Source organism: Lolium rigidum, chromosome 5 (assembly GCF_022539505.1).
Source record: "Lolium rigidum isolate FL_2022 chromosome 5, APGP_CSIRO_Lrig_0.1, whole genome shotgun sequence".
NCBI lineage: Eukaryota > Viridiplantae > Streptophyta > Magnoliopsida > Poales > Poaceae > Lolium > Lolium rigidum.
In genome coordinates this window covers 233,614,577-233,638,099 of record NC_061512.1, presented here as the reverse complement: position 1 = coordinate 233,638,099, position 23,523 = coordinate 233,614,577, and the positions used below count along the sequence as shown (strand labels likewise).

The 23,523-nt window shown below is 46.2% G+C and overlaps 2 protein-coding genes across 2 annotated transcripts in view; one reads left to right on the top strand and one right to left on the bottom strand.

The window, feature by feature from the left end:
• LOC124657248 (KH domain-containing protein HEN4-like) overlaps positions 1 to 6,371 on the bottom strand; it is an 11,666-nt gene extending 5,295 nt beyond the window's left edge. Inside the window, exon 1 of the mRNA XM_047195830.1 lies at positions 6,243 to 6,371. Within this exon, the coding sequence (XP_047051786.1) occupies positions 6,243 to 6,371 (129 nt within the window). The remainder of the gene's footprint in view (positions 1 to 6,242) is intronic.
• Positions 6,372 to 9,300: 2,929 nt separating this feature from the next.
• Positions 9,301 to 11,064, top strand: LOC124658302 (probable sarcosine oxidase). The gene is made up of 2 exons (XM_047196666.1): positions 9,301 to 9,811; positions 10,219 to 11,064. The coding sequence occupies exons 1-2, from the start codon at positions 9,325 to 9,327 to the stop codon at positions 10,902 to 10,904; spliced, it is 1,173 nt and encodes a 390-aa protein (XP_047052622.1). The 5' UTR covers positions 9,301 to 9,324; the 3' UTR covers positions 10,905 to 11,064.
• Positions 11,065 to 23,523: the final 12,459 nt, after the last annotated feature.

Here is a 23,523-nt window from a genome sequence, read left to right as displayed (position 1 = left end):
TTTTTGTCTGCTTTATTTTATTTACTACTTTGTTTGCTGCATTATATCAAAACACAAAAAAATTAGTTGCTAGCTTTACTTTATTTACTGTCTTGTTTGCTATATCAAAAACACAAAAAAAAATAGTTACTTGCATTTACTTTACTTGATTCATCATGTTTCCTTTTAATTTTATCACAAAAGACATACCGGTAGGACGCGGGTCTATAATTGGGAGAAACAATATAGAAGAATTTTTCAACCATGTTAGTACCGTTGAAGATTTTGAAGATAGACACTTGGTAGAACTTGCTCCTACTTATGAAATTGCTCGCTGTCGCTTTAGTCCGCATGTTGGAAACTAAATTTGTTAATCTCAATCCTATAATCCAACACATGTTTCTTACACTCGGTGATATGGAAGAGGGGGAAAAGAAAGATTTTGTTTTAGAAACCCTTCTTAGAGAATTTGGTGGTCTAGCAAGAGAGGCTAGAAAGGTCTTTGCTAAATTTAATATGCTTGGTTCTCATAATAATTTTGTTGGTCTCCTTGAAAAAATGGACATGGATAGAATAAGGTACACTAATAATATTAATGATGGTGGGGAGATCAAAGCACCAATACCATGTAAACTCCTAGCTATGAATGATGCACTAGAAAATAACTATGCTTGGCTTGTTCCTGAAAATTTGTTCGATGAGAGCAGCAAGCCCAAGACTAATGAAAAGGGAGACGCTGAAACTTATGTATCCAATATACTATGCATGGTTGAGAAAACTCCAAACCCCTCTGTAGATGCACCACCCTTTGATAACACTTGAGTTACACTTTCCGCGCCTAGCTGAAAGGCGTTAAAGAAAAGCGCTTATGGGAGACAACCCATGTTTTTACTACAGTATTTTTGTTTTATATTTGAGTCTTGGAAGTTGTTTACTACTGTAGCAACCTCTCCTTATCTTAGTTTTATGTTTTGTTGTGCCAAGTAAAGTCTTTGATAGTAAAGTAAATACTAGATTTGGATTATCGCGCAGAAACAGATTTCTTTGCTGTCACGAATCTGGGTCTAATTCTCTGTAGGTAACTCAGAAAATTAAGCCAATTTACGTGAGTGATCCTCAGATATGTACGCAACTTTCATTCAATTTGGGCATTTTCATTTGAGCAAGTCTGGTGCCCTAATAAAATCCATCTTTACGGACTGTTCTGCTTTTGACAGATTCTGCCTTTTATTTCGCATTGCCTCTTTTGCTATGTTGGATGAATTTCTTTGATCCATTAATGTCCAAGTAGCTTTATGCAATGTCCAGAAGTGTTGAAGAATGATTGTGTCACCTCTGAACATGTTAATTTTTATTGTGCACTAACCCTCTAATGAGTTGTTTCGAGTTTGGTGTGGAGGAAGTTTTCAAGGATCAAGAGAGGAGGATGATACAATATGATCAAGGAGAGTGAAAGTTCTAAGCTTGGGGATGCCCCGTGGTTCACCCCTGCATATTCTAAGAAGACTCAAGCGTCTAAGCTTGGGGATGCCCAAGGCATCCCCTTCTTCATCGACAACATTATCGAGTTCCTCCCCGAAACTATATTTTTATTCCGTCACATCTTATGCACTTTGCTTGGAGCGTCGGTTTGTTTTTGTTTTTGTTTTGTTTGAATAAAATGGATCCTAGCATTCACTTTGTGGGAGAGAGACACGCTCCGCTGTAGCATATGGACAAGTATGTCCTTAGGCTCTACTCATAGTATTCATGGCGAAGTTTCTTCTTCGTTAAATTGTTATATGGTTGGAATTGGAAAATGCTACATGTAGTAACTCTAAAATGTCTTGGATAATTTGATACTTGGCAATTGTTGTGCTCATGTTTAAGCTCTTGCATCATATACTTTTCACCCATTAATGAAGAAACACTTAGAGCTTGCTAATTTGGTTTGCATATTTGGTTTCTCTAGAGTCTAGATAATATCTAGTATTGAGTTTTGAACAACAAGGAAGACGGTGTAGAGTCTTATAATGTTTACAATATGTCTTTTATGTGAGTTTTGCTGCACCGTTCATCCTTGTGTTTGTTTCAAATAACCTTGCTAGCCTAAACCTTGTATCGAGAGGGAATACTTCTCATGCATCCAAAATCCTTGAGCCAACCACTATGCCATTTGTGTCCACCATACCTACCTACTACATGGTATTTATCCGCCATTCCAAAGTAAATTGCTTGAGTGCTACCTTTAAAATTCCATCATTCACCTTTGCAATATATAGCTCATGGGACAAATAGCTTAAAAACTATTGTGGTATTGAATATGTACTTATGCACTTTATCTCTTATTAAGTTGCTTGTTGTGCGATAACCATGTTTCGGGGACGCCATCAACTATTCTTTGTTGAATATCATGTGAGTTGCTATGCATGTCCGTCTTGTCCGAAGTAAGAGAGATCTACCACCTTTATGGTTGGAGCATACATATTGTTAGAGAAGAACATTGGGCCGCTAACTAAAGCCATGATTCATGGTGGAAGTTTCAGCTTTGGACATATATCCTCAATCTCATATGAGAATAATAATTGTTGCCACATGCTTATGCATTAAAGAGGAGTCCATTATCTCGTTGTCCATGTTGTCCCGGTATGGATGTCTAAGTTGAGAATAATCAAAAGCGAGAAATCCAAAATGCGAGCTTTCTCCTTAGACCTTTGTACAAGGCGGCATGGAGGTACCCCATTGTGACACTTGGTTAAAACATGTGTATTGCAATGATCCGGTAGTCCAAGCTAATTAGGACAAGGTGCGGGCACTATTAGTATACTATGCATGAGACTTGCAACTTGTAAGATATAATTTTCATAACTCATATGCTTTATTACTACCGTTGACAAAATTGTTTCATGTTTTCAAAATAAAAGCTCTAGCACAAATATAGCAATCGATGCTTTCCTCTTTGAAGGACCATTCTTTTTACTTTTATGTTGAGTCAGCTTCACCTATCTCTCTCCACCTCAAGAAGCAAACACTTGTGTGAACCGTGCATTGATTCCTACATACTTGCATATTGCACTTGTTATATTACTCTATGTTGACAATTATCCATGAGATATACATGTTACAAGTTGAAAGCAACCGCTGAAACTTAATCTTCCTTTGTGTTGCTTCAATACCTTTACTTTGATTTATTGCTTTATGAGTTAACTCTTATGCAAGACTTATTGATGCTTGTCTTGAAGTACTATTCATGAAAAGTCTTTGCTTTATGATTCACTTGTTTACTCATGTCATTACCATTGTTTTGATCGCTGCATTCATTACATATGTTTACAAATAGTATGATCAAGGTTATGATGGCATGTCACTTCAGAAATTATCTTTGTTATCGTTTTACCTCGCTCGGGACGAGCGGAACTAAGCTTAGGGATGCTGATACGTCTTCGACGTATCGATAATTTATTATGTTCCATGCCACATTATTGATGATATCTACATGTTTTATGCACACTTTATGTCATATTCGTGCATTTTCCGGAACTAACCTATTAACAAGATGCCGAAGAACCGCTTGTCGTTTTCTGCTGTTTTTGGTTTCAGAAATCCTAGTAACGAAATATTCTCGGAATTGGACGAAATCAACGCCCAGGGTCCTATTTTGCCACGAAGCTTCCAGAAGACCGAAGAGGAGTCGAAGTGGGGCCACGAGGGGACGCCACCATAGGGTGGCGCGGCCCAGGCCCTGGCCGCGCCGACCTATGGTGTGGGGCCCTCGTGTGGCCCCCCACGTTGCCCTTCCGCCTACTTAAAGCCTCCGTCGCGAAAACCCCAGTACCGAGAGCCACGATACGGAAAACCTTCCGGAGACGCCGCCGCCGCCAATCCAATCTCGGGGATTACGGAGATCTCCTCCGGCACCCTGCCGGAGAGGGGATTCATCTCCCGGAGGACTCTTCACCGCCATGGTCGCCTCCGGAGTGATGAGTGAGTAGTTCACCCCTGGACTATGGGTCCATAGCAGTAGCTAGATGGTTGTCTTCTCCTCATTGTGCTTCGTTGTTGGATCTTGTGAGCTGCCTAACATGATCAAGATCATCTATCTGTAATGCTATATGTTGTGTTTGTCGGGATCCGATGGATAGAGAATACCATGTTATGTTAATTATCAAGTTATTACCTATGTGTTGTTTATGATCTTGCATGCTCTCCGTTATTAGTAGAGGCTCTGGCCAAGTTGATGCTAGTAACTCCAAGAGGGAGTATTTATGCTCGATAGTGGGTTCATGCCTCCATTGATATCTGGGACAGTGACAGAAAGTTTTCCCTCAGAAAGAATCCAAGGTTTATCGAACCAGGAGGAGCCAAGAAGCACGTTGAAGGTTGATGGCGGCGGGATGTAGTGCGGCGCAACACCAGGGATTCCGGCGCCAACGTGGAACCTGCACAACACAACCAAAGTACTTTGCCCCAACGAAACGAGTGAGGTTGTCAATCTCACCGGCTTGCTGTAACAAAGGGTTAACCGTATTGTGTGGAAGATGATTGTTTGCAAGAAAACAGTAAAGAACAAGTATTGCAGCAGATTTGTATTTCAAGTATAAGAGAATGGACCGGGGTCCACAGCTCACTAGAGGTGTCTCTCCCATAAGATAAAAGCATGTTGGGTGAACAAATTACAGTCGGGCAATTGACAAATAGAGAGGGCATAACAATGCACATACATGTCATGATAAATATAGTGAGATTTAATTGGGCATTACGACAAAGTACATAGACCGCCATCCAACCGCATCTATGCCTAAAAGTCCACCTTCAGGTTATCATCCGAACCCCTTTCGGTATTAAGTTGCAAAGCAACAGTACAATTGCATTAAGTATGGTGCGTAATGTAATCAACAACTACATCCTTAGACATAGCATCAATGTTTTATCCCTAGTGGCAACAGCAATCCACAACCTTAGAACTTTCTGTCACTGTCCCAGATATCAATGGAGGCATGAACCCACTATCGAGCATAAATACTCCCTCTTGGAGTTACTAGCATCAACGTGGCCAGAGCCTCTACTAATAACGGAGAGCATGCAAGATCATAAACAACACATAGGTAATAACTTGATAATTAACATAACATGGTATTCTCTATCCATCGGATCCCGACAAACACAACATATAGCATTACAGATAGATGATCTTGATCATGTTAGGCAGCTCACAAGATCCAACAATGAAGCACAATGAGGAGAAGACAACCATCTAGCTACTGCTATGGACCCATAGTCCAGGGGTGAACTACTCACTCATCACTCCGGAGGCGACCATGGCGGTGAAGAGTCCTCCGGGAGATGAATCCCTCTCCGGCAGGGTGCCGGAGGAGATTTCCGAATCCCCCGAGATGGGATTGGCGGCGGCGGCGTCTGCGGAAGGTTTTCCGTATCGTGGCTCTCGGTACGGGGTTTTCGCGACGGAGGCTTTAAGTAGGCGGAAGGGCAACGTGGGGGCCACACGAGGGCCCCACACCATAGGTCGGCGCGGCCGGGGCCCTGGGCCGCGCCGCCCTATGGTGGCGGCCCTCGTGGCCCCACTTCGACTCCTCTTCGGTCTTCTGGAAGCTTCGTGGCAAAATAGGACCCTGGGCGTTGATTTCGTCCAATTCCGAGAATATTTTGTTACTAGGATTTCTGAAACCAAAAATAGCAGAAAACAGCAACTGGTTCTTCGGCATCTTATTAATAGGTTAGTTCCAGAAAATGCACGAATATGACATAAAGTGTGCATAAAACATGTAAATATCATCAATAATGTGGGATGGAACATAAGAAATTATCGATACGTTGGAGACGTATCAATGTCCAAGACGAGCATGCCAAAGATCAACGCCTGCGGAGAGAGCACGAGGTGCGGCGCCGGGGGTGGAAGGCGACATCACCGGATACAAATCGCCGGGGCTCTCACATCGATGGAGGACCATCCGGGTGCGGGCGTCTTATCGGAAAAACCAAAAGCGTCAAATTCAACGAGTCACGTAGTTGTCACGAGAAAGAGTTTTAACAGAGACTAAATTCTGAATAAGTTTGGGAGACACAAGGACATTATTGAAAGACAAGTGGTTTAGAAATAGATGGAAAATTAGCAGAACCAAAGTGAGAAATAGGAAGAGCCAGGCACCGTTACCGACAATGATGCGAGACTCGGTGGAAGTGGGAAAGGAATGGGAAAGGTTACCCGGGTGAGCGGCCATGTGAGACGAGGCTCCCGTATCCATAAACCAGTTGCCGCCACCGGCGTAAGAGCCAGGTGCGGGCGCGGCGTGGTAGGCCGAGGCGTAAGACGGCGACGTGGCGGTGAAGGCCGGGGCGTAGGGCGGTGTCGCGGTGAAGTGCGCCTGGTGAGTCGGCGGGCGCGGCACCGGCATGTTGTAGGCGTGGATGAGCCCCGTCCATGGGTTGTAGGCGAAGGGGTTGCTGCCGTTGGAGACCGACGACATGATGACGCGCGCGCGGGGGATGGCGACGGCGCGGTGTTGGGGAGGGAGGCGCGGCGGCGGCTGCAGGTGCGGCGGCGGCGCGGCGTGAGGAGGGGCACACGCGACGGCGGCACAAGGGCGACGGCGCTAGGGTTGGAGGGTGGGGCGCGCGCGGGAAGAGAGGGGCGCGACGGCTAGGTTAGGAACGGTAGGTGTCTGATACCATGTAGAAAGGGATGCAACTCACAATGTATTGATTGGGTGCATATGGCGTTACATATATAGACCACGTCCTCGACTATACAAGGAAGGAGGCGGGCCCAATAATAAATACAAAGATATGTATCGCTATACATAACTACAGAAGATACACATCCGGATATGCAAGGATATGTATCTCAACACTCAGTTTCGCAGAATGCAAAGGAATGCCCAAATACTTGAAAGGAAGGGGTCCCAAGTTACAACAGAAAATCTGAGCAAATTGATTAGCGGAACCATCTGTCAAATTCATGGTCATCAAATCGTTCTTACGGTAATTAACCTTTAACCCGGAAATACATTCAAAGCATGTCAAAATCCACTTAAGAAAACGAGCCATATGAGGGCTCTAAGAAAAGGACATTGTCATCACCGTATTGTATGTTGATGACACTTCCAGGCACCACTTGTGGGAGTAATCCCCTAATCAAATTCTTCTTAGCAGCCTTGTGGAGCATTTTGGTACAAACCTTAGCTATACAATTAAAAAGAATGGGCGAGAGTGGATCACCTTGTTTTAAACCCTTACCAGCAACAGAATACTGGCTTTTTTGGTCACTAGTCCTTACACAAAACTATCCATCCACCAAGGACTTAGAATACTACCAAAGCCACTAGAAACTAGCATTTCATCCAAAAACTCCCAATTCACACGATTGTAAGCTTTGTAAGCTTTCTCGTAGTCTAGTTTCAAAACTAGACCAGAGGTGTGCAAACAAAACACTCTCAAGGATGAATCTACCTTTAATAAAGGAAATCAATCTATAGAGCCCAATCTGTTAGTCATAAGCTTTGTAAAAACTTTCAAAGAGCAACTACAAATACATGTTGATTTTTTTTCATTTCCTTGGCATGTGGTTCCTTCAGAATGAGGGTGATTATGGAGAAATTTAATTTGAACACATCCAAAGAACCAGACAAAAAATTCGTACCCAAGAAGGCCATAAAATCTGTTTTAGTCACTTCCCAAAAAGTCTAATAAAAGAGGAAAGACAAGTCATCAGGTCAGGCACACCATTAGCATAAGAGGCAAAAATTGCAGCCTTCACTTCTTCCTCGGAAAAGGGTTTCTCTAAGCGTTCATTTTCTTCCGGAGTCACTAGATCATCAGCATCCCAAAAGTCCATACCAAGACAAACATTTGGTTTAGCCTCAAAATCAAGCAAATTTTTATAGAACTTGTAAGCAACTGAAAGCATTTCAGGGGTAGTAGTCACAGGACTAGAAGGGCCTACTAACAAAGCCATCTGTTTTTTTTGCCGGCGTTGGTTAGCCACCGCGTAGAAATACGCCGCGTTACGATCACCCTCAAGGATTTATTTTTCTCTCGACCGTTGAAACGTCATGGTTTCCTCTATTTTCCAAATAATATCCAAATCATATTTAATTTGAGACATCCTATCTCTATCAGCCCAATCTACAGAAAAGACATTGAGGATATCATATTCTTGCATCAAATGTTTTTTACGCTTTTTTAGAGCCGCTTCCACACTGTAATTCCAGCCGATAACATTTTTCTTCAACCTTCTTTTTTTGAATTTCCAAATATCAACAACAGAAGTGAGGGAGGAAGGAATGGACGCTGTCCAACTTTTGGTAACAAAAGGAACAAACTCAAGTTCCCCTAGCCACCATTTTTTGAATCTAAATAATTTTTGAACAAGGGAAGAACTGAGCCCAAACTCAATAAGTAATGGGTGTCATCACTACCAGATTTCGAGATTGCTCTCACCAACGAGAGACAAAGTATGCTATCCCAATCAGTTGAAGCAAATATATGATTAAGAGTAGCATGAATGAGGTTTTCTTGATTATTATCCCCAGAAAACAATTGTTAGAAATTGGAAGGTCAAGTAAAGCCCATTTATTCATCCAATCATTAAACAAAAAAGTAAGTTGGTGATTAATATTCCCAAAAAAATTCTTAGCTTTATTAAACACTAAGTTAAAGTCACCTCCTATTAAATAAGGATATCTGCATTGTTCCATCACTAAATGCAATTCAGCAAGGAAGTCAAGTTTATGATCTTGCATAGGGAGATCCATAAACCACAACAAATTGCCAAACAAAACCATCACATAAGTTTCTAATAACCACTGTGGTAGCACACCATAGTAACTATGCAAATTATATTTGAGAACTTCAAATAAATCAATTAACGCGTTTGAATCTTGCCTGGGCCGCTTGCGGTTGAATCCCTACAGGTTAGCCGTCGAGGTCGTGGAGGCAGTGCCGAGCAGGAAGCTCGCTGTTCTCCATGAGCCAATGTACGCCGCGGCGGCGCCGCCTCGCCGGTGAGGCACAACTCTCCAACCTGCCAATGGCTGCTTTGGGAAAGTGCGAACTTTTTTTCCCCATTTTATTTGCCGAGAAATAAAAACGTGTGGTCGGGTCGGAGATAGACGGACCGTTGGATGGTCTCGGGTAGAGGAGATGGGAGCAACGGAGCGGCGCAGGCTGGCAAGCCCTATCCCATTCCCATCCCATCCCTTCTAAACCCTACCGCCGCGCGCCGCAGACGGGAACCCGTGGAATCTCGACACGACAGGCCCTATCTCCTCTGCACCAAGAAAACCCAGCATGGCAGCAGCTCCGGCGCCGTCCGACCGGTTCGACGTGATCGTGGTGGGCGCGGGCATCATGGGCAGCTGCGCGGCGCACGCGGCGGCGTCCCGGGGCGCGCGCGTGCTCCTGCTCGAGCGCTTCGACCTGCTGCACCACCGCGGCTCCTCGCACGGCGAGTCGCGCACCATCCGCGACGCCTACCCGCAGCCGCACTACCCGCCCATGGTCCGCCTCGCGCGCCGCCTCTGGGCCGACGCCCAGCGGGACGCCGGGTACGACGTCCTCACGCCGGCGCCGCACCTCGACCTGGGGCCCAGGGACGACCCCGCGCTCCTCGCCACCATCGCCAACGGCGGCGCCACGGAGCTCCCCGCCGCCGGTGGAGCCAGGCCGGCGTGGGCCGAGGCGTTCAGGGTGCCGGAGGGGTGGACGGCCGCGAGCGGCGACCTGGGCGGGGTGATCAAGGCCACCAAGGCCGTGGCCATGTTCCAGGCGCTCGCCGCCAAGATGGGCGCCGTCGTCAGGGACAAGGCGGAGGTGGTCGACGTCGCCAGGAAGCAAGGTGAGTGATGCCACGTACTATGTCGCACGTCTTCTTCCTCTCACTGCGAACTAATTTCCTTGGAATCTTGCATTGATCTGGCTCTTTCATGGACCATTTATCCTTGATGAAAGCTGCTCTCTTGAACCTTTTTCGTTACAAACAAAAAAGTTCTGGCGTCTCACTTCACAAACTCTGTACTCATCTGGCTAATTTAGAATTCACAACGGAGCAAATCAGTGCAAAATTGACGGCAGGTGTTTCACGACCTGCCGTAGCACCTTGCCATCGTACTTATATAATTTCTTTAGAACATTAATCCATATAGTTTGTTCAGTCCTATTGTCGTTAATTACCTGCAAATGGCAGTATGAACTGAATATGATCACATCATATACTCAAATTTTAAACTACTTCTTGATCAGGAGAAGGAACGCCAATCGTGGTTCGAACCTCCAGTGGCGAGGAGTTCCATGGCGCCAAGTGCATCGTCACTGTGGGCGCGTGGACGAGCAAGATGGTGAAGTCCGTCACCGGCGCCGACCTCCCCGTGCAGCCTCTCCACACGCTCATCTGCTACTGGAAGATCAAACCGGGCCACGAGCACGAGCTCACGACGGAGGCTGGGTTCCCGACGTTTGCTAGCTACGGCGACACGTGGATCTATAGCACACCGTCGATGGAGTACCCTGGCCTGATCAAGATCTCCATGCACGGCGGGCCGCCATGCGACCCGGACAGCAGAGACTGGGCTATCGGCCCTGGGGAGGGAGGGCTGGTGGATCCCGTGGCGCGGTGGATCGAAAAAGTTATGCCGGGCCATGTGGACACTGCCGGCGGCCCGGTACTCCGGCTGCCGTGCATGTACTCCATGACGCCTGATGAGGACTTCGTGATTGACTTCCTAGGTGGGGAGGAGTTTGGGAGGGATGTGGTGGTCGGCGCCGGGTTCTCTGGGCACGGGTTTAAGATGGCGCCAGCTGTGGGGAGGATCCTAGCAGAGATGGCGCTGGACGGTGAGGCTAGGACAGCCACGGAGGCCGGCGTGGAGCTCCAGCACTTCAGGATCGGCCGGTTTGAGGGAAACCCGATGGGGAATGCAATGAGTTTCTGAGATGCAATTATGAAATGGTCGACACGTCTGTGAGGCCGTGGTTGCGTGCAATCAATTTCTTGATTTTATTGTCTGTTTCCATATGTACATTGCCAGTTGGTTTGTGTTTGCTACAATCTGTCTAGAGTACTATCTGTAACTTTTATATATGTGATTTTATTGTTTATGTTTTGTGAGCTTTGGAACCGTACCTTTAGTGAAATATATTCCGTCCATGTCGCAAAACCATTTTGTTTTGGATATAACTAGGGTATAGCTAGAAGTATAGAGTTTTGATTTTCCACACTGAAGTCTTCTTTTGAGCATTTCATAACATAAATGATGATATTAGGTTACGGTACACTCTAATTTTGTTATCGGTAGATGTTGCACATTTTTCAGTAATGATTGGACAATTTCCTTTAGAAATAAGCCAGCCACTTATGTGGGACCCAATTTTGATGCGTTTCGAGGTGTCCATCTTGAATGACTTATGCATTTACGAGAAATTATAATATCTCGCTATCTTCTGATGCTTACTACTCATGCATCCTGCTATGTTTAATTGTTGCTTTTATGGACATAAGGTGCTATTTGCGTTGGCTCATTAGACAGGGTATGTCCATGTTTTAGTAGTTCGACTTGGGATGTAAGGTGTCAGAAAGACACATAAATGGTAATGTGGTATGCGTTTGTGGGATAATAAATTTGTTCCTCTCGTGGGATGTATACTAACAGCTTATTTTGTTTGAAAGAAATTAGGGTTGTTCAACATATATATCTCTTCTCAGTTTCGGAGCTGATGAATGAGAGCATGATTATTTTGCAAAAGCAGATCAGGTAATGTGGTATGCGTTTGTGGGATAATAAATTTGTTCCTCTCGTGGGATGTATACTAACAGCTTATTTTGTTTGAAAGAAATTAGGGTTGTTCAACATATATATCTCTTCTCAGTTTCGGAGCTGATGAATGAGAGCATGATTATTTTGCAAAAGCAGATCAGTTAACCAAAGTGAATTATATACTTTATGCTTAATCAATTAGGAAAATGATAATAGTTTGTAAACCAGATCAGGTAACCAAAGTTTCATGCTAAATTTGCAAGATTCTTTTTTGTAGTGGAGCACAGGTTGCTGACAGTAAGACATAGGACAAGGTCATAACCAGTTTGCTTACCCCTAAGTGTTTTTGTACTGACAACAACTTATATTAGAAAAAGTTTTTGATATGGTGTATCCTAATAGTTCTATTACTAGCTGATTCGCTTCCTTTGTGCTTTTAGTTTTGGAGCATTATCAGTCTATGAAAGTTCTGTATTTTTTTCTGATTACACCCATCTAAATCATAGCTCTTCCAAGTCTGTCAGGCATGATGTGTCTATGAGATATTAACACTGGAGTCGAGTGCCCTTTAGTAAAAACAAGTTATGTGTTGGGATTCATTTTATTTCCTCAGTTTTTCGTTAACAAAGTCAATTAATTTCCCATGTTAACTAATACACCTCAGGTTACTTTCAGATTCTGAAAAATGTTACTACAAGATAGGGACCGGGAGCTAATCTGTAGTCACATGAGAAAACTCGTGATGTCTTATTAGTACATGATAGTATAAGATTCTGATTTAATTTTCAAGAGAGGTACAATGAGTTTATAGCATGTTGGGTTTTGAGATCAGGGGTATGTTGTTAGAGCTTGGATGCATTCCTGTCAAACATGACTTAGGTAGGTTTATTAAGTCGGTTAATTTTATGTTATTCCCTATTGATGTTGTTGCATGATGAGGTTTGTTTTGTTCACCATATTAAAATTGTAAGATCAACCTCACTTTGTCACCATTGAAGTTCGATTATCACACATTCTCAACCTCTCTCATCGTAGAAGCAAATATCAGGTATTAGTTCTCATCAATGTTATGATTTCGTTTAGTTATCTTCCATATACTGGTAGTACGAACCTAGTTTCCGTTGTGGATTACCTTACAAGGTTAAATTGCTCCTTTTTTTCTTGTAAAGATGTTTCTAGCTTATTGTTTGGTAGACAATAAGGATGCTATATTGCTATTATGACAGAGGTCGAGATATTTTGTAAGATATCAAGGACTACGCTGTTTTGTTGAACATGTGTCTCTATGCTTAATTTATTTTCCAAGTTATTACAAGATTGTAGCATAATCTCCTAAGAGCACTAAGCTTCCAGGGTTGCGCGCCCTCCATGGTTGATTTGCCTGTCCTTGTCCTGGACCCACCGGAGCCCACCTGGAGGGATTTTCGCTCTGCGTTTTCTCCATTCGGTGATGGGCCGTGGTTTGGTCAGCGCGTGTTGTCACGAAGCCGTGTCTACGCGTCGGCGAGGCATAGGTGTTGAGCGTCGGTTCGGGGTTGGTTTGACCGGGGTTCGTTCTTCATGTTTCTTGGCTGCGGCCTGGGGCGGCAGTTCTCCTCGCCCAGCCGTGCTCTGCTCGTCCTCTTCGTTCTTGCATTTGCAGCGGTGCACGCGGTTCTTCGACGGCGTCGATGTAGCTGCCGGTCCTCTCCGTCGCGCCTGCTTTTCTCTGAGCTGGTTCGTTTTCCTCTTTTCTTCTCTGAATTTTTGTGGCTGGTTTGTGATGTGTGCCCTGGATCTGTGATGGGAGTGCGGGAAAAGCGCAACTCTACCTTTTCTCTTCCGCATGTTTGCGCCGCCGGTGAATTCCATCGCCGTCGCGATGTAATGGCTGCCAAAGGGGGGATGCGGAATCTGCAGGAGGCCGCAACCCTCGCCTGCTCAACCGATGAGGAAGCGCAGCGTCAGCGTTGGCCGTTGGACGGGATGTCCGCCGCCTCCAGGGTTGCCTTCCTCGGCCAGCACCTTCAACAACGTCCATGACACAACCCAACCGCACACACGCAGCTCGGTTTGAACCCTACAAAATGTAGATCAAGATTCGTTCTCAAAGAAAACCGTGGGCGTTTTACCCGCATTTTTTTTGTCCCTGCTCAATGCGTGCACTGCCCCTAGCCATCATCCGTTGGTGAAAAGAAATTTGTAGGGTAAATTCATTTGGGATGTTTGGACAGGGGGATTTTGGAGAGTGTATTTTTGTTAGCTGTGTCAGTTGCAAAAATATCCTAGATATTAGATTCTCTGTTTTCTAACACAGTACATATAAAGGCTTGATAATATGTTTTTCCATGCGACTAACAAAGTAATGTTGTACAAGTGCATCCGTGATGTGAGTACCCTGTTAGTACATCTGCTGAGATGAATTGTAAACTTATACCATAATTGCTATTAGCGGCAGTATGACTTCATTATCTAGAATTTCTTTGGTTCCTTTTTATTATCTATGTGTATAGAGGAGTGGACCAACCTGATAATTAATTTATGAAATTTTTGTTGTGTGATTAGGTGCATTGTCTTTAATCATTAATTAGGGAACACACCTCAGTTTCTTTGTAGTTTGCTTCACAGACTGTGAGGCAATGTTCTATAGCCATGGTATGGCTTTGTATTTACTGCTGCCATTTTCTTCATTTGTTCGTTGGCATTTTCTTGAAAGATGCAAGTCATGCAAAATTAGATCATGCTCATCATAATGAACTCAGATGATGTTGTAGTCATTTTCTTTTTTCCTTTTGGGGACTGAAGTCGTTAGATTGATTGCATACTGTTAACACCCGGATTTTTAAGTCCAGATGTCTATTATGCCATTCATCGCAATCCCAGGAATATTGTTTTTGCGAGGCATAATAGATTGATATCACAGAGCATCATTCATTACAACATCATAATAGTCTTACATCAAAAAGGATCACATGATCCAGTCTCATTACAACACAATGGATCTAAGGATCCAATTACAAAACACATAGCGGAAGCGAAGTAGCGGTTGCGGTCCATCTGTTCCACAGGCAACTGTTGACGTCAGGAGTGGTCCTAGTTGTCGTAGACGTCCTGCTGTCCTTCATCCTGGTACTGGGGCTCTTCTTCATAGTCTGGCCATTTGAATAGCCAGAGACACAGCCATGAGTACTTTAAAGTACTCGCAAACTAATACTAGTGTAAGCACTACCAACTATAGTAAAGGGGTGCTAAGCTCTAAGTTTATTTGCATAAAGCCAATTTTGGTTCACAAACATTTAGTAAAAGCCTCTTCATTTGCTAACTAACTCAAGTGGGAACATTAGTGTCATTCCCACAACTCTGTTGTGATTCAAGTCAAATTCACCATTCACCCTTCAAGTTCAAGTCACCAGTCATATGTCACCTTTTTGAAAATGGTCTGATGACGGAACAGTATGGCCTTTCCAACCGTCCATAACCGTGGACGCGGCTATTCGAATAGTTCTACACTCTGCAGAGGCCGTACACTTGTGCCACAACATTTGCAATAATCCGTCAGGGTTAATCGGCCCTCGATTTATCACACTCCGTGTGCGGACTACCAACCATAACCTTTCACTTACATACCCTAGTATAGGCACCTCTCCCCATGAGCTTGGCCTCCCAGTGAAGACAAGCCGTAAGCCTGGGAACTGCACAGGGCTTGGGCCGGACATTCACCTCATTTCACGTCATTTCACATCAATTTACTTTTAACGGAGGCAGCCTCGGCATAACCCCTATGACGCTTGTTCAGAGGAAACCCATACTAAGATACATAAACTTCTAGTTAAGCCCTTACCCATAATCAGGTATTGTGGGAGTACTTTGCAAAATTGGAATGGTATCGCATCCGAACCCAACCATCAGTTTTGTAAAATTCACCAAGTCATTCACAAGTCATATTCACCTTCAAAATCTTTCATTAGAATGACTCATCATTCCAAGGTTTTCAAAGTCATTGGTTTTCACAAGTCCCCATCTAGAGTAGTCACTTTTAGTTTTAGCACTAGCAACTAGTCATGAGGGGTGCTAACTAGCTTATAGCTTTCTAGGCTAAGTGATGCTTCTTGTTCTACTCTATATCTAGACCAAGTGAGTCATGAATAAAAAAGTAAACTTTGATAATCAAAAACTTGTAAGGTAAAAACTTGGGATAGGATCATTAAGCATAAAGTAATATGTAATGGTGCCTTGCTCTTGTAGAGCTTTGCACTTTGGGTATCTTGCAAGAATATTAGCTTGCAACAAATAACTTGCATTAGTCTAGCTTTCCTTGGTTGGGGTAGTGATCAAAGTTCTCTTCTTCTCCTTGGTAGAAATCCTCCTCCTCTTGATAGTCTCCGGTACTAGCGTCTATAAACGAATACGAGGATACAAACACCAATCAATACTTCAGTAGACTAGTTTAGCCTTAAGGGCTCACTCAAGATGATCTAGCATCATTACTTGGCATTGCTACCCAAAATCATGCTAGGGTTTTCTTACTTAGGGTTAGGAAAATAATTTCCTCTCATTGAAATGTGGATTAGGGTTTCTCTTTAGTTTGGAGAAATAATTTCCTCTCATTGGTGAGCAGCCACTTCTTGGAGAACCCTGTCTCCGGAGCTACCCTGCTGCTGCCGAGCCTGGGCAGCCTGCTGCACCCCGGCGGCGAGTTATACTTGGTCGCGAAAGTCATGGTGTGCCCGGACAATCTTGTCGTCGTCATGACCAGAAGCCGTATCCCTAGTTATCGTAATGGACTCATCGCGTGCTGCCGGCCCGGTAAGTCCTCATGGTCAAGGAGCTCACAAGCCGCCGGTAATCGGTCTTGTGTTATGAAGACATAGCATTCCACGATGGAAGTATCCATGCCATCACGGAAGAAGGAGAACTTCTCGCACACAAGGTTACCGGGCACCATGGACGTGCAGTATTGTCCTCTGCCAAGCTAGTCATCAAGGGCGTTGACACCGACTGTATAAATTTGAGGCGATTCCTGGTGGTATCACGTGGTGGCACGTTGCTGATGGTCAAATGGAACCATAGGTACGGACTCTACGATCATGACAACGACGATGATGATGATATTTCGGCATTCGAGGTATTTGAAGCGGATCTAGATATGTCTAGATGGACACGGTTGTCAAGCAGCATAGGTGATCAAGTCTTATTCGTGAGCCAAAGGTGCTCCAAGGCAGTCCCTCTATTTAGCCATGACGACTATATGCATGGGAACCGTATATATTTCATGGACGGTGCAATCTATGGCCCGACAAAATGTCACGCTGGGGCAACTAGTTGTGGAATGTATGACTTGGGAAGTAGGAGTAATACGTATCATCCCGTTGTGTCTGGCGAATTCCACACCAACCATCTGATGGCGACGGCATGGTTCTTTCCCCAGAACTGAAAATAGCCTGCATGTATAAAGAATAGTCTCTTGTCCGTACATAAAGGTATATATGCATCTGATTCTTTGTTGTATTCTCTAGATTAAGATGATGTAGAGAATGTAACTCTATGCGTGTGCACTAATCATCCATCCATTGTTCAAACATCACTAGTAGTTGGCCCGTGCTCTGTTGCGGGCAATTTTGAATGCTATTATCACATACTTTATAAAGGAAGATTATCATTGATTGGTGTAGAGTAAACTTATACGCTTACTTTTCCTGTTTTGATATGTTGGACACACCCAAGACATCTAGAAAACAGAAGCTTTCAAAGCCGTCAGCGGCCAATAGTGATCTTTCGTGTTCGGCCTAGTTTCACCCTCATACACCCGTCACCCGACAAGTTGCACATCTAACTCACCAAATTAACCATTTTAGTTACCATTGTAGTTTGTCCTCGATATAAATCCTATCAAAGCACGAGCACGGCACTAGGGTCTCGAATCTAGGTAAAAGTCATGTTTTGCAGCCACCATATATAATTGACTTGTATAGTATAACTTTATATTCCTTTTCAAGTTCCGAAAAATGTATTCATTACATTGTTTATATTAGTTAATCAAATTTGGATTAACGGAACAACAATAAAATAGGTTCAATGTCTTGGAAGAGGGTTGAGTCTCCAACGTCTATAACAAGGTCCAGGAATCTGACGGTTGTGCTACACTGAACAAGCTAGCGTTAGTCAAGCGCGACAAAACGCTCTTACGTAGTATTTTTCATTCTTGTGGTTTTATTGTTCCTTTCCTTAGTCTGCTCGATGCCATGATAGATTGATTCATTAATCTCTGGGAGTCATTGAGTCATCTTTCAGTTCGTCAATGGCCTGATGGTGCCCTTCGTATCATAGGAGACAAAGAAATAGTGTGCTAAAAATCATGTTGCCTAGGCTAAACTCAATGTCCAATAGTATAGTGAAATGGTCTTGCTAATTCTCAGTCGACGTCCCAGACCATAGGATTGCATCATAATTCGTGCTAGCATGAGCTAAAACATGAGTTGCAACTATATTTTTTCTAGTTTTACATGAGGTTGCAAGTGAGAAAAACTTAAACTTCATGTTATATTGCTTCTTGATTCATCCTAGTCATAAGTTGTAAATTCCTCAAACCGTTAGAATGTTTCGTGATTCGTGCTAATCATGAGTTACAATTCAAAAGATTAGATGACATCATCTGACCGAGAATTAGTTTAATTCTCATTTGACTGAGAATTATACACGACCTTAGTGAAAACATATTTTCAGCCACTGTACCCAGCTTCTCCCACACTGTATCAATTGATAACGTTCTTATAATATATTTTTGCTGAAACACTCAAGATTTATCCTACTTCCTCCGTTTGAAAAAAAAGCTTCGCAACTTTTTCCAGATACGGATAAATCTATAGCTAAAACATGTCTATATACCTCTGTATCTAAATAAAGTTGGGAAGCTTTTTTATAAATGGAGGGACTATGTTAATATAGAGTGAAACAAGGAGTTTGCTCGTACAACCTCCTCCCAAGAATCCACAAAAACTCAAACACAAAGACAGTTTACAAAGACTGCTGATCATAACTAACCGGGTATGCATAGCCATGTACAAAACCCGCAAGACCAAACTTTTTTTTTACGAATGCGTACATATAGGTAGAAGTAGTATGTATGTACATCATTACCGGCTCATCGGCGTCGACATTGTCGGGCGGTGGTGGTCCTAGCCATTGGGTGAGAGGCATGACAAGGCGGTGCTTGCTGACCACGAGGAACTGCGAGGCGGTAGTGCATGCTGGCATGAGCCTCGGCAAGACCTCGCAGGTGTGTGCCGGTGGCATGAACCTCGGCATGACCTCGCAGGTGGCATGAGCCTCGGCAAGACCTCGCACGTGTGTGCATGTGGCATGAGCCTCAGCAAGACCTCGCAGGTGGTGGCGGCTGCGTGCAGGATGGCGGCGCCTTGTGTCTCGAGACTAGTCAGGATGTCTGGCTCGGGATCTCCTTTTTTGATAGTTTCCTTGGACACATGTCGGACTATCCTTTGAACGGTTTTTCATTTGAGGTGTGCTTCCGTGCGCACCCGTCTCCAAAAGTTAAAAGGGTAAAATGGTCATTTATGGCTGATTAGTTGCTAATCCAAATTAAATGTCGTAGGTCCATCGTATAGGCATGCATGTACGCTATGAACCTAGGTGAATTCCCATGCTTCCTACTGGAACTGCTATCCCGAGATTCCTGCTACTGCCTCCCTCCACCGCCTAGCCGCCTCGATCTCCCTCTCCGCTCCTCGTCCCTCCGACATTGCTGACCGCTCGTTATTGGAGTTGTGGCCAGTCCGGGCCATCAACAATAACATGCAGCGGTGGAAGAACAACGTTACCTGAGCAGCCGCAGCTTGCGGTAGACGCGGCAGCTCGAGGACGGCAACGTGAGGCCGAGGGCGAGGAAATGAGGACCTGCTGCGGTGCTGCCTCATGTGCACGCGGCAGCGTCGGCAACAGTTTGTTGCGGTTCTACGAGACGCCGATGCGGAGCGCTAACGGTGGCGCGCGGCGAGGCGGAGGCCAAGTGCTAGGCAAGGCCGGCCCCAGCTGACGTCGTAGGCGCCGTTCGCCGAGAGGGTGCTCACCCAGCCAGCGAGGAGAGAATTCCTTATTTGGCCCTATCTGAAGTTTGCCTTCCTTTTTTGGCCCTGTCAAATTTTTTCTTCCTTTCATGACCCACAAAGTTTGGTTGATTCCTTATTTGGCCCTCTAGTACAATTTTAACACTAAGATAACCATTTTGCCCCTGCTGCAATATGTGACAAAATTGCACTAAAAAAGCTGTGATATACTGGTTATTAAAAAAAACGACCCCCAACCAGCGCACGATTTTGCCCCTGCTGCAAATTATTTCGGAAAATCTCAAATTTATTCCGGAAATTACTCCAATTTATTTTGTATTTTCACAACTCCAAAAAAATTGATATTAAATAGGCACAAACATAGAGACAATCCGCAGGCACGCCAGAAATTTCAGCCCAAAATACATTGTATTTTGGAAGATACAAAAAGACAAATTTCTGACAGACTATACGTACGCCTATATAATGTCAGATTTTTGTTTTTTCACAGCCCAAAATAAAACGAGTTTCTGCCCGAAACATTGCACGTACATCCCAAGCATATACATGTATTTTTCGAATAAATTTGAGATTTTATGAAACTCAAAAATTTGTCAACATATTGCAGCAGGGGCAAAATGGTCATCTTAGTGCTTAAATTGTACTAGAGGACCAAATAAGGAACCAACCAAACTTTGTGGGTCATGAAAGGAAGAAAAAATTTACCAGGCCAAAAAAGGAAATCAAACTTCAGCCAGGGCTAAATAAGGAATTCTCTCGCCAGCGAGAGCCGTAGCAGCTTCCATACTGCAGATAAAGGGGCCAGTCGTAGCCATTTTTTTGCCACTTAAAAGCTCAATTTATTCAGTTTGTAGACGTACAAGGGTCGTTCTGAATACTGTACAACAAAGGAGGGCAGCGGCGGGCCATGGTTCTAGGCGGCTAAGAGCATCTCCAGTCGCGTCCCCCAAACCGTCCCCCAAAGCGCGCCGGATTGAGCGTTTGGGGGACGTGTTTTGTTCGTGCCGCGTTTGGGGGACGTCGTTCCCCAGCCGCGTCCCCCAAACGCCGCCCCCAATCAGAAATTCAAATAGATGCATTCAAAAGAGATCGTTCCCGCCGGTTCGTCGCGATCGAGTAGCGGCGATCGATCAAAGCGATCGGGCGCGCGATCATATTACGTGACCGGTGGTGCATGCAAATTAGAAGAAGGGGTTGGTCGACGGCGTCGTGTCCCGAGTCGACGCAGGCCCGTCGAGCACGACGACCTCGTCGCGATCTGCCTGTTCCTGTGCATGGTGCGTCCGCTCGGTCGCCGACGCGGAGGCCGACGCAGGTGTAGCGATAGAAGACGCGTCGGCCTGCTCTTGCTGCGCTGCCGCTGCCGCCGATGCCGATGCCGCTGCCGGGGCCGCCGCGTCCGCCGCCGCCATTTTGGCTTCGATGTCGTCGAGGATCCGGCCTTTGAAGAAGTTGTGCGCCGCTCGCGTCCGGGGAGACATTCCCTCTGTCGACGTTCTCAGCGGGGACATGTCGTCCCTGCGTTTCTTGAGCTCCGAGCTTCTCCTCTTGCCTCTTGAGCAGCTCGGCCCACCTTTGGTCGGCCTTCTTGTCGCGGGAGATAAAGGTCGAGGAGACGTCGGCGAGGCATTTCGTGATCGACGCTGCGTCTTCTCGGACGACGCAGCGTCGGCCAAGGCGGCCTTGGCAGCCTTGTTGCCGATAGGACACCCTGCCGACGTTGCCAGCGACGCGTCCAGATCAATGGCGTCCTTCCCCTTGGACAACGACAGGCGCGTCAACTTCCATTTCTCATTCACTTTGAGCTTGCCATAGCAATGCGTCAGCGCGAACGGCTTGTGACCATCCGAGTACTTGGCGTACAATTCCATAGCCCGATCAAACTAACCAAAGAAAGCGGAGTCATTTCATCGAACACAATGTGGGCGCTACGGATTATGGAAGAAACGAGTCGTACCGGTTGGCCGACGTCGGCGCCGCTGTCGCCTCCGGTCTCTAAGTCGTGATGGTACCCATGGAAGGAGTTCACCGACGCCTGGATGATGGCCCATCGCGTCGACATTGCCTTCCGGCTCCTCTTCATTGGCACTTTCCGGTAGTCGCCGTTGATCGGCTTGCGCTCATCGAACTCGGCCTTGATCCTCGCCCAATACTTCCCGCCTTTTTGGTTGGCGCCGATGATGGAGTCATGGCTCACCGTCGCCCACGACTCGCACAGACAAAGATCTTCCAGAACCGTCCACTTCGGGCCTCGTGTGCCCGACGCCTTCTTGTTCTTCTTCTTCGTCCTCACGCCGTCCGCGTCTACCTCCACGAGATCATCGTCACCGGCACCCTCGTCGTCCTCTTCCTCGCCGCCCTCTTCCTCGCCGCCCTCTTCGTCCTCAACGTCGTCCTCCTCGTCGTCCTCCACCCCGTCCTCTTCCTCGTCGTCCTCCTCCTCAACCCCGTCGTCCTCCTCAGCACCGGCGCCGTCGTATTCAAGCGGACCCCTGCGGCCGGTGAAAGGGCCGCCGTCCGGACCGGGTCCTGGCTCGCGTTGCTCGTACGCCGGGGAGTAGAGGTTGTTGGGGTTGAAGCCGCCGTGCGGCGGCGCATCCCGGTAGTGCGGCGACAAGTTAGGCGTCACGCACCCGGGAGTGGCGGAGGGGCCGTCGTTGTAGAAGGCGGCTTGCGACGGAGAGAAGACTCCCGAACGTACACCGGCACGTTCGTACTATATGGGCTCGCGTTGGTGGCGGCGATACACCCGGCGATTATGCGGCGCAGTGGCGGCGCGCCGCCGAGCCTTCTTCTCCGGCTCCGCCGCCCTCCGTCCTTTCCGCTCCGCCGTCGATAGCTTCCGGCGCAGGCAATCTTGCTGCCATTCATCTTCGGTCATGCCTTCGGGCTTCTTCTTCGCAGCCGGCGCCTTCCGCGGCTTCGCGAACGGCGCTTTCGCCCCTATCGTCGCATTGCCCGGCGGCTTCTTGGCCGCTTTCTTCGCCATCTTTTGGGGGCTGTCGGCGGCGCCATGGAATGGGGAGAGGGTAGCGGCGGCGGCGGGTGCACGGCGGGAGGGAGAAAGAAATCGGCGGGATAGGAGAAATGAATCGGCGGCAGGATATGTTTTGGGAGGCCCGTGCGCGGCGGTATAGGCGCGATTTGGCGGGAGCGGCGGGATTTGGCGGGAGTGTGAGACGAATTTTCCCTATGCCGCCGACGGGTCGGGCCCGCGTCGGTTGGCCTCGCTTGTCGTTGTGTCCGGCGTCCCCGGCGCGTCCCCGTGGGACGGGGACGGGCTCGGGCGCCGGACACCGTATCGGGGCGCGCCGGACAAAAAAGGGCTTTGGGGGACGCGGCTGGAACGCTTTTTTTGTCCGGCGCGCCCCAAATCGCTTTGGGGGACGGTTTGGGGGACGCGACTGGAGATGCTCTAAAACTTTTCGTTTTCAGGCCCAACTGTAGAGACCGATCCTACATATTGAATCTTGCTTCCACGTTCACCTATCAATATCATCGCCGGCTCCGTCGGCCTTCATCAGATCAACCGAGTCGATGTAGAAAAACGATGTATAAATACGGCCGTACCAAGTATATGACGCATACGGATCTAAATGGACCGTACGGAATTTTTTTCTTTTCAGTACGGGTTCTAATAGAGGTTAAGATAATTCTTAATTATCCCTAATGCCCATCATGACCCTGATTTTGAAGGGGTACGGAGAGATCGGAGCTGTTCGTGTATTTAAGTTACG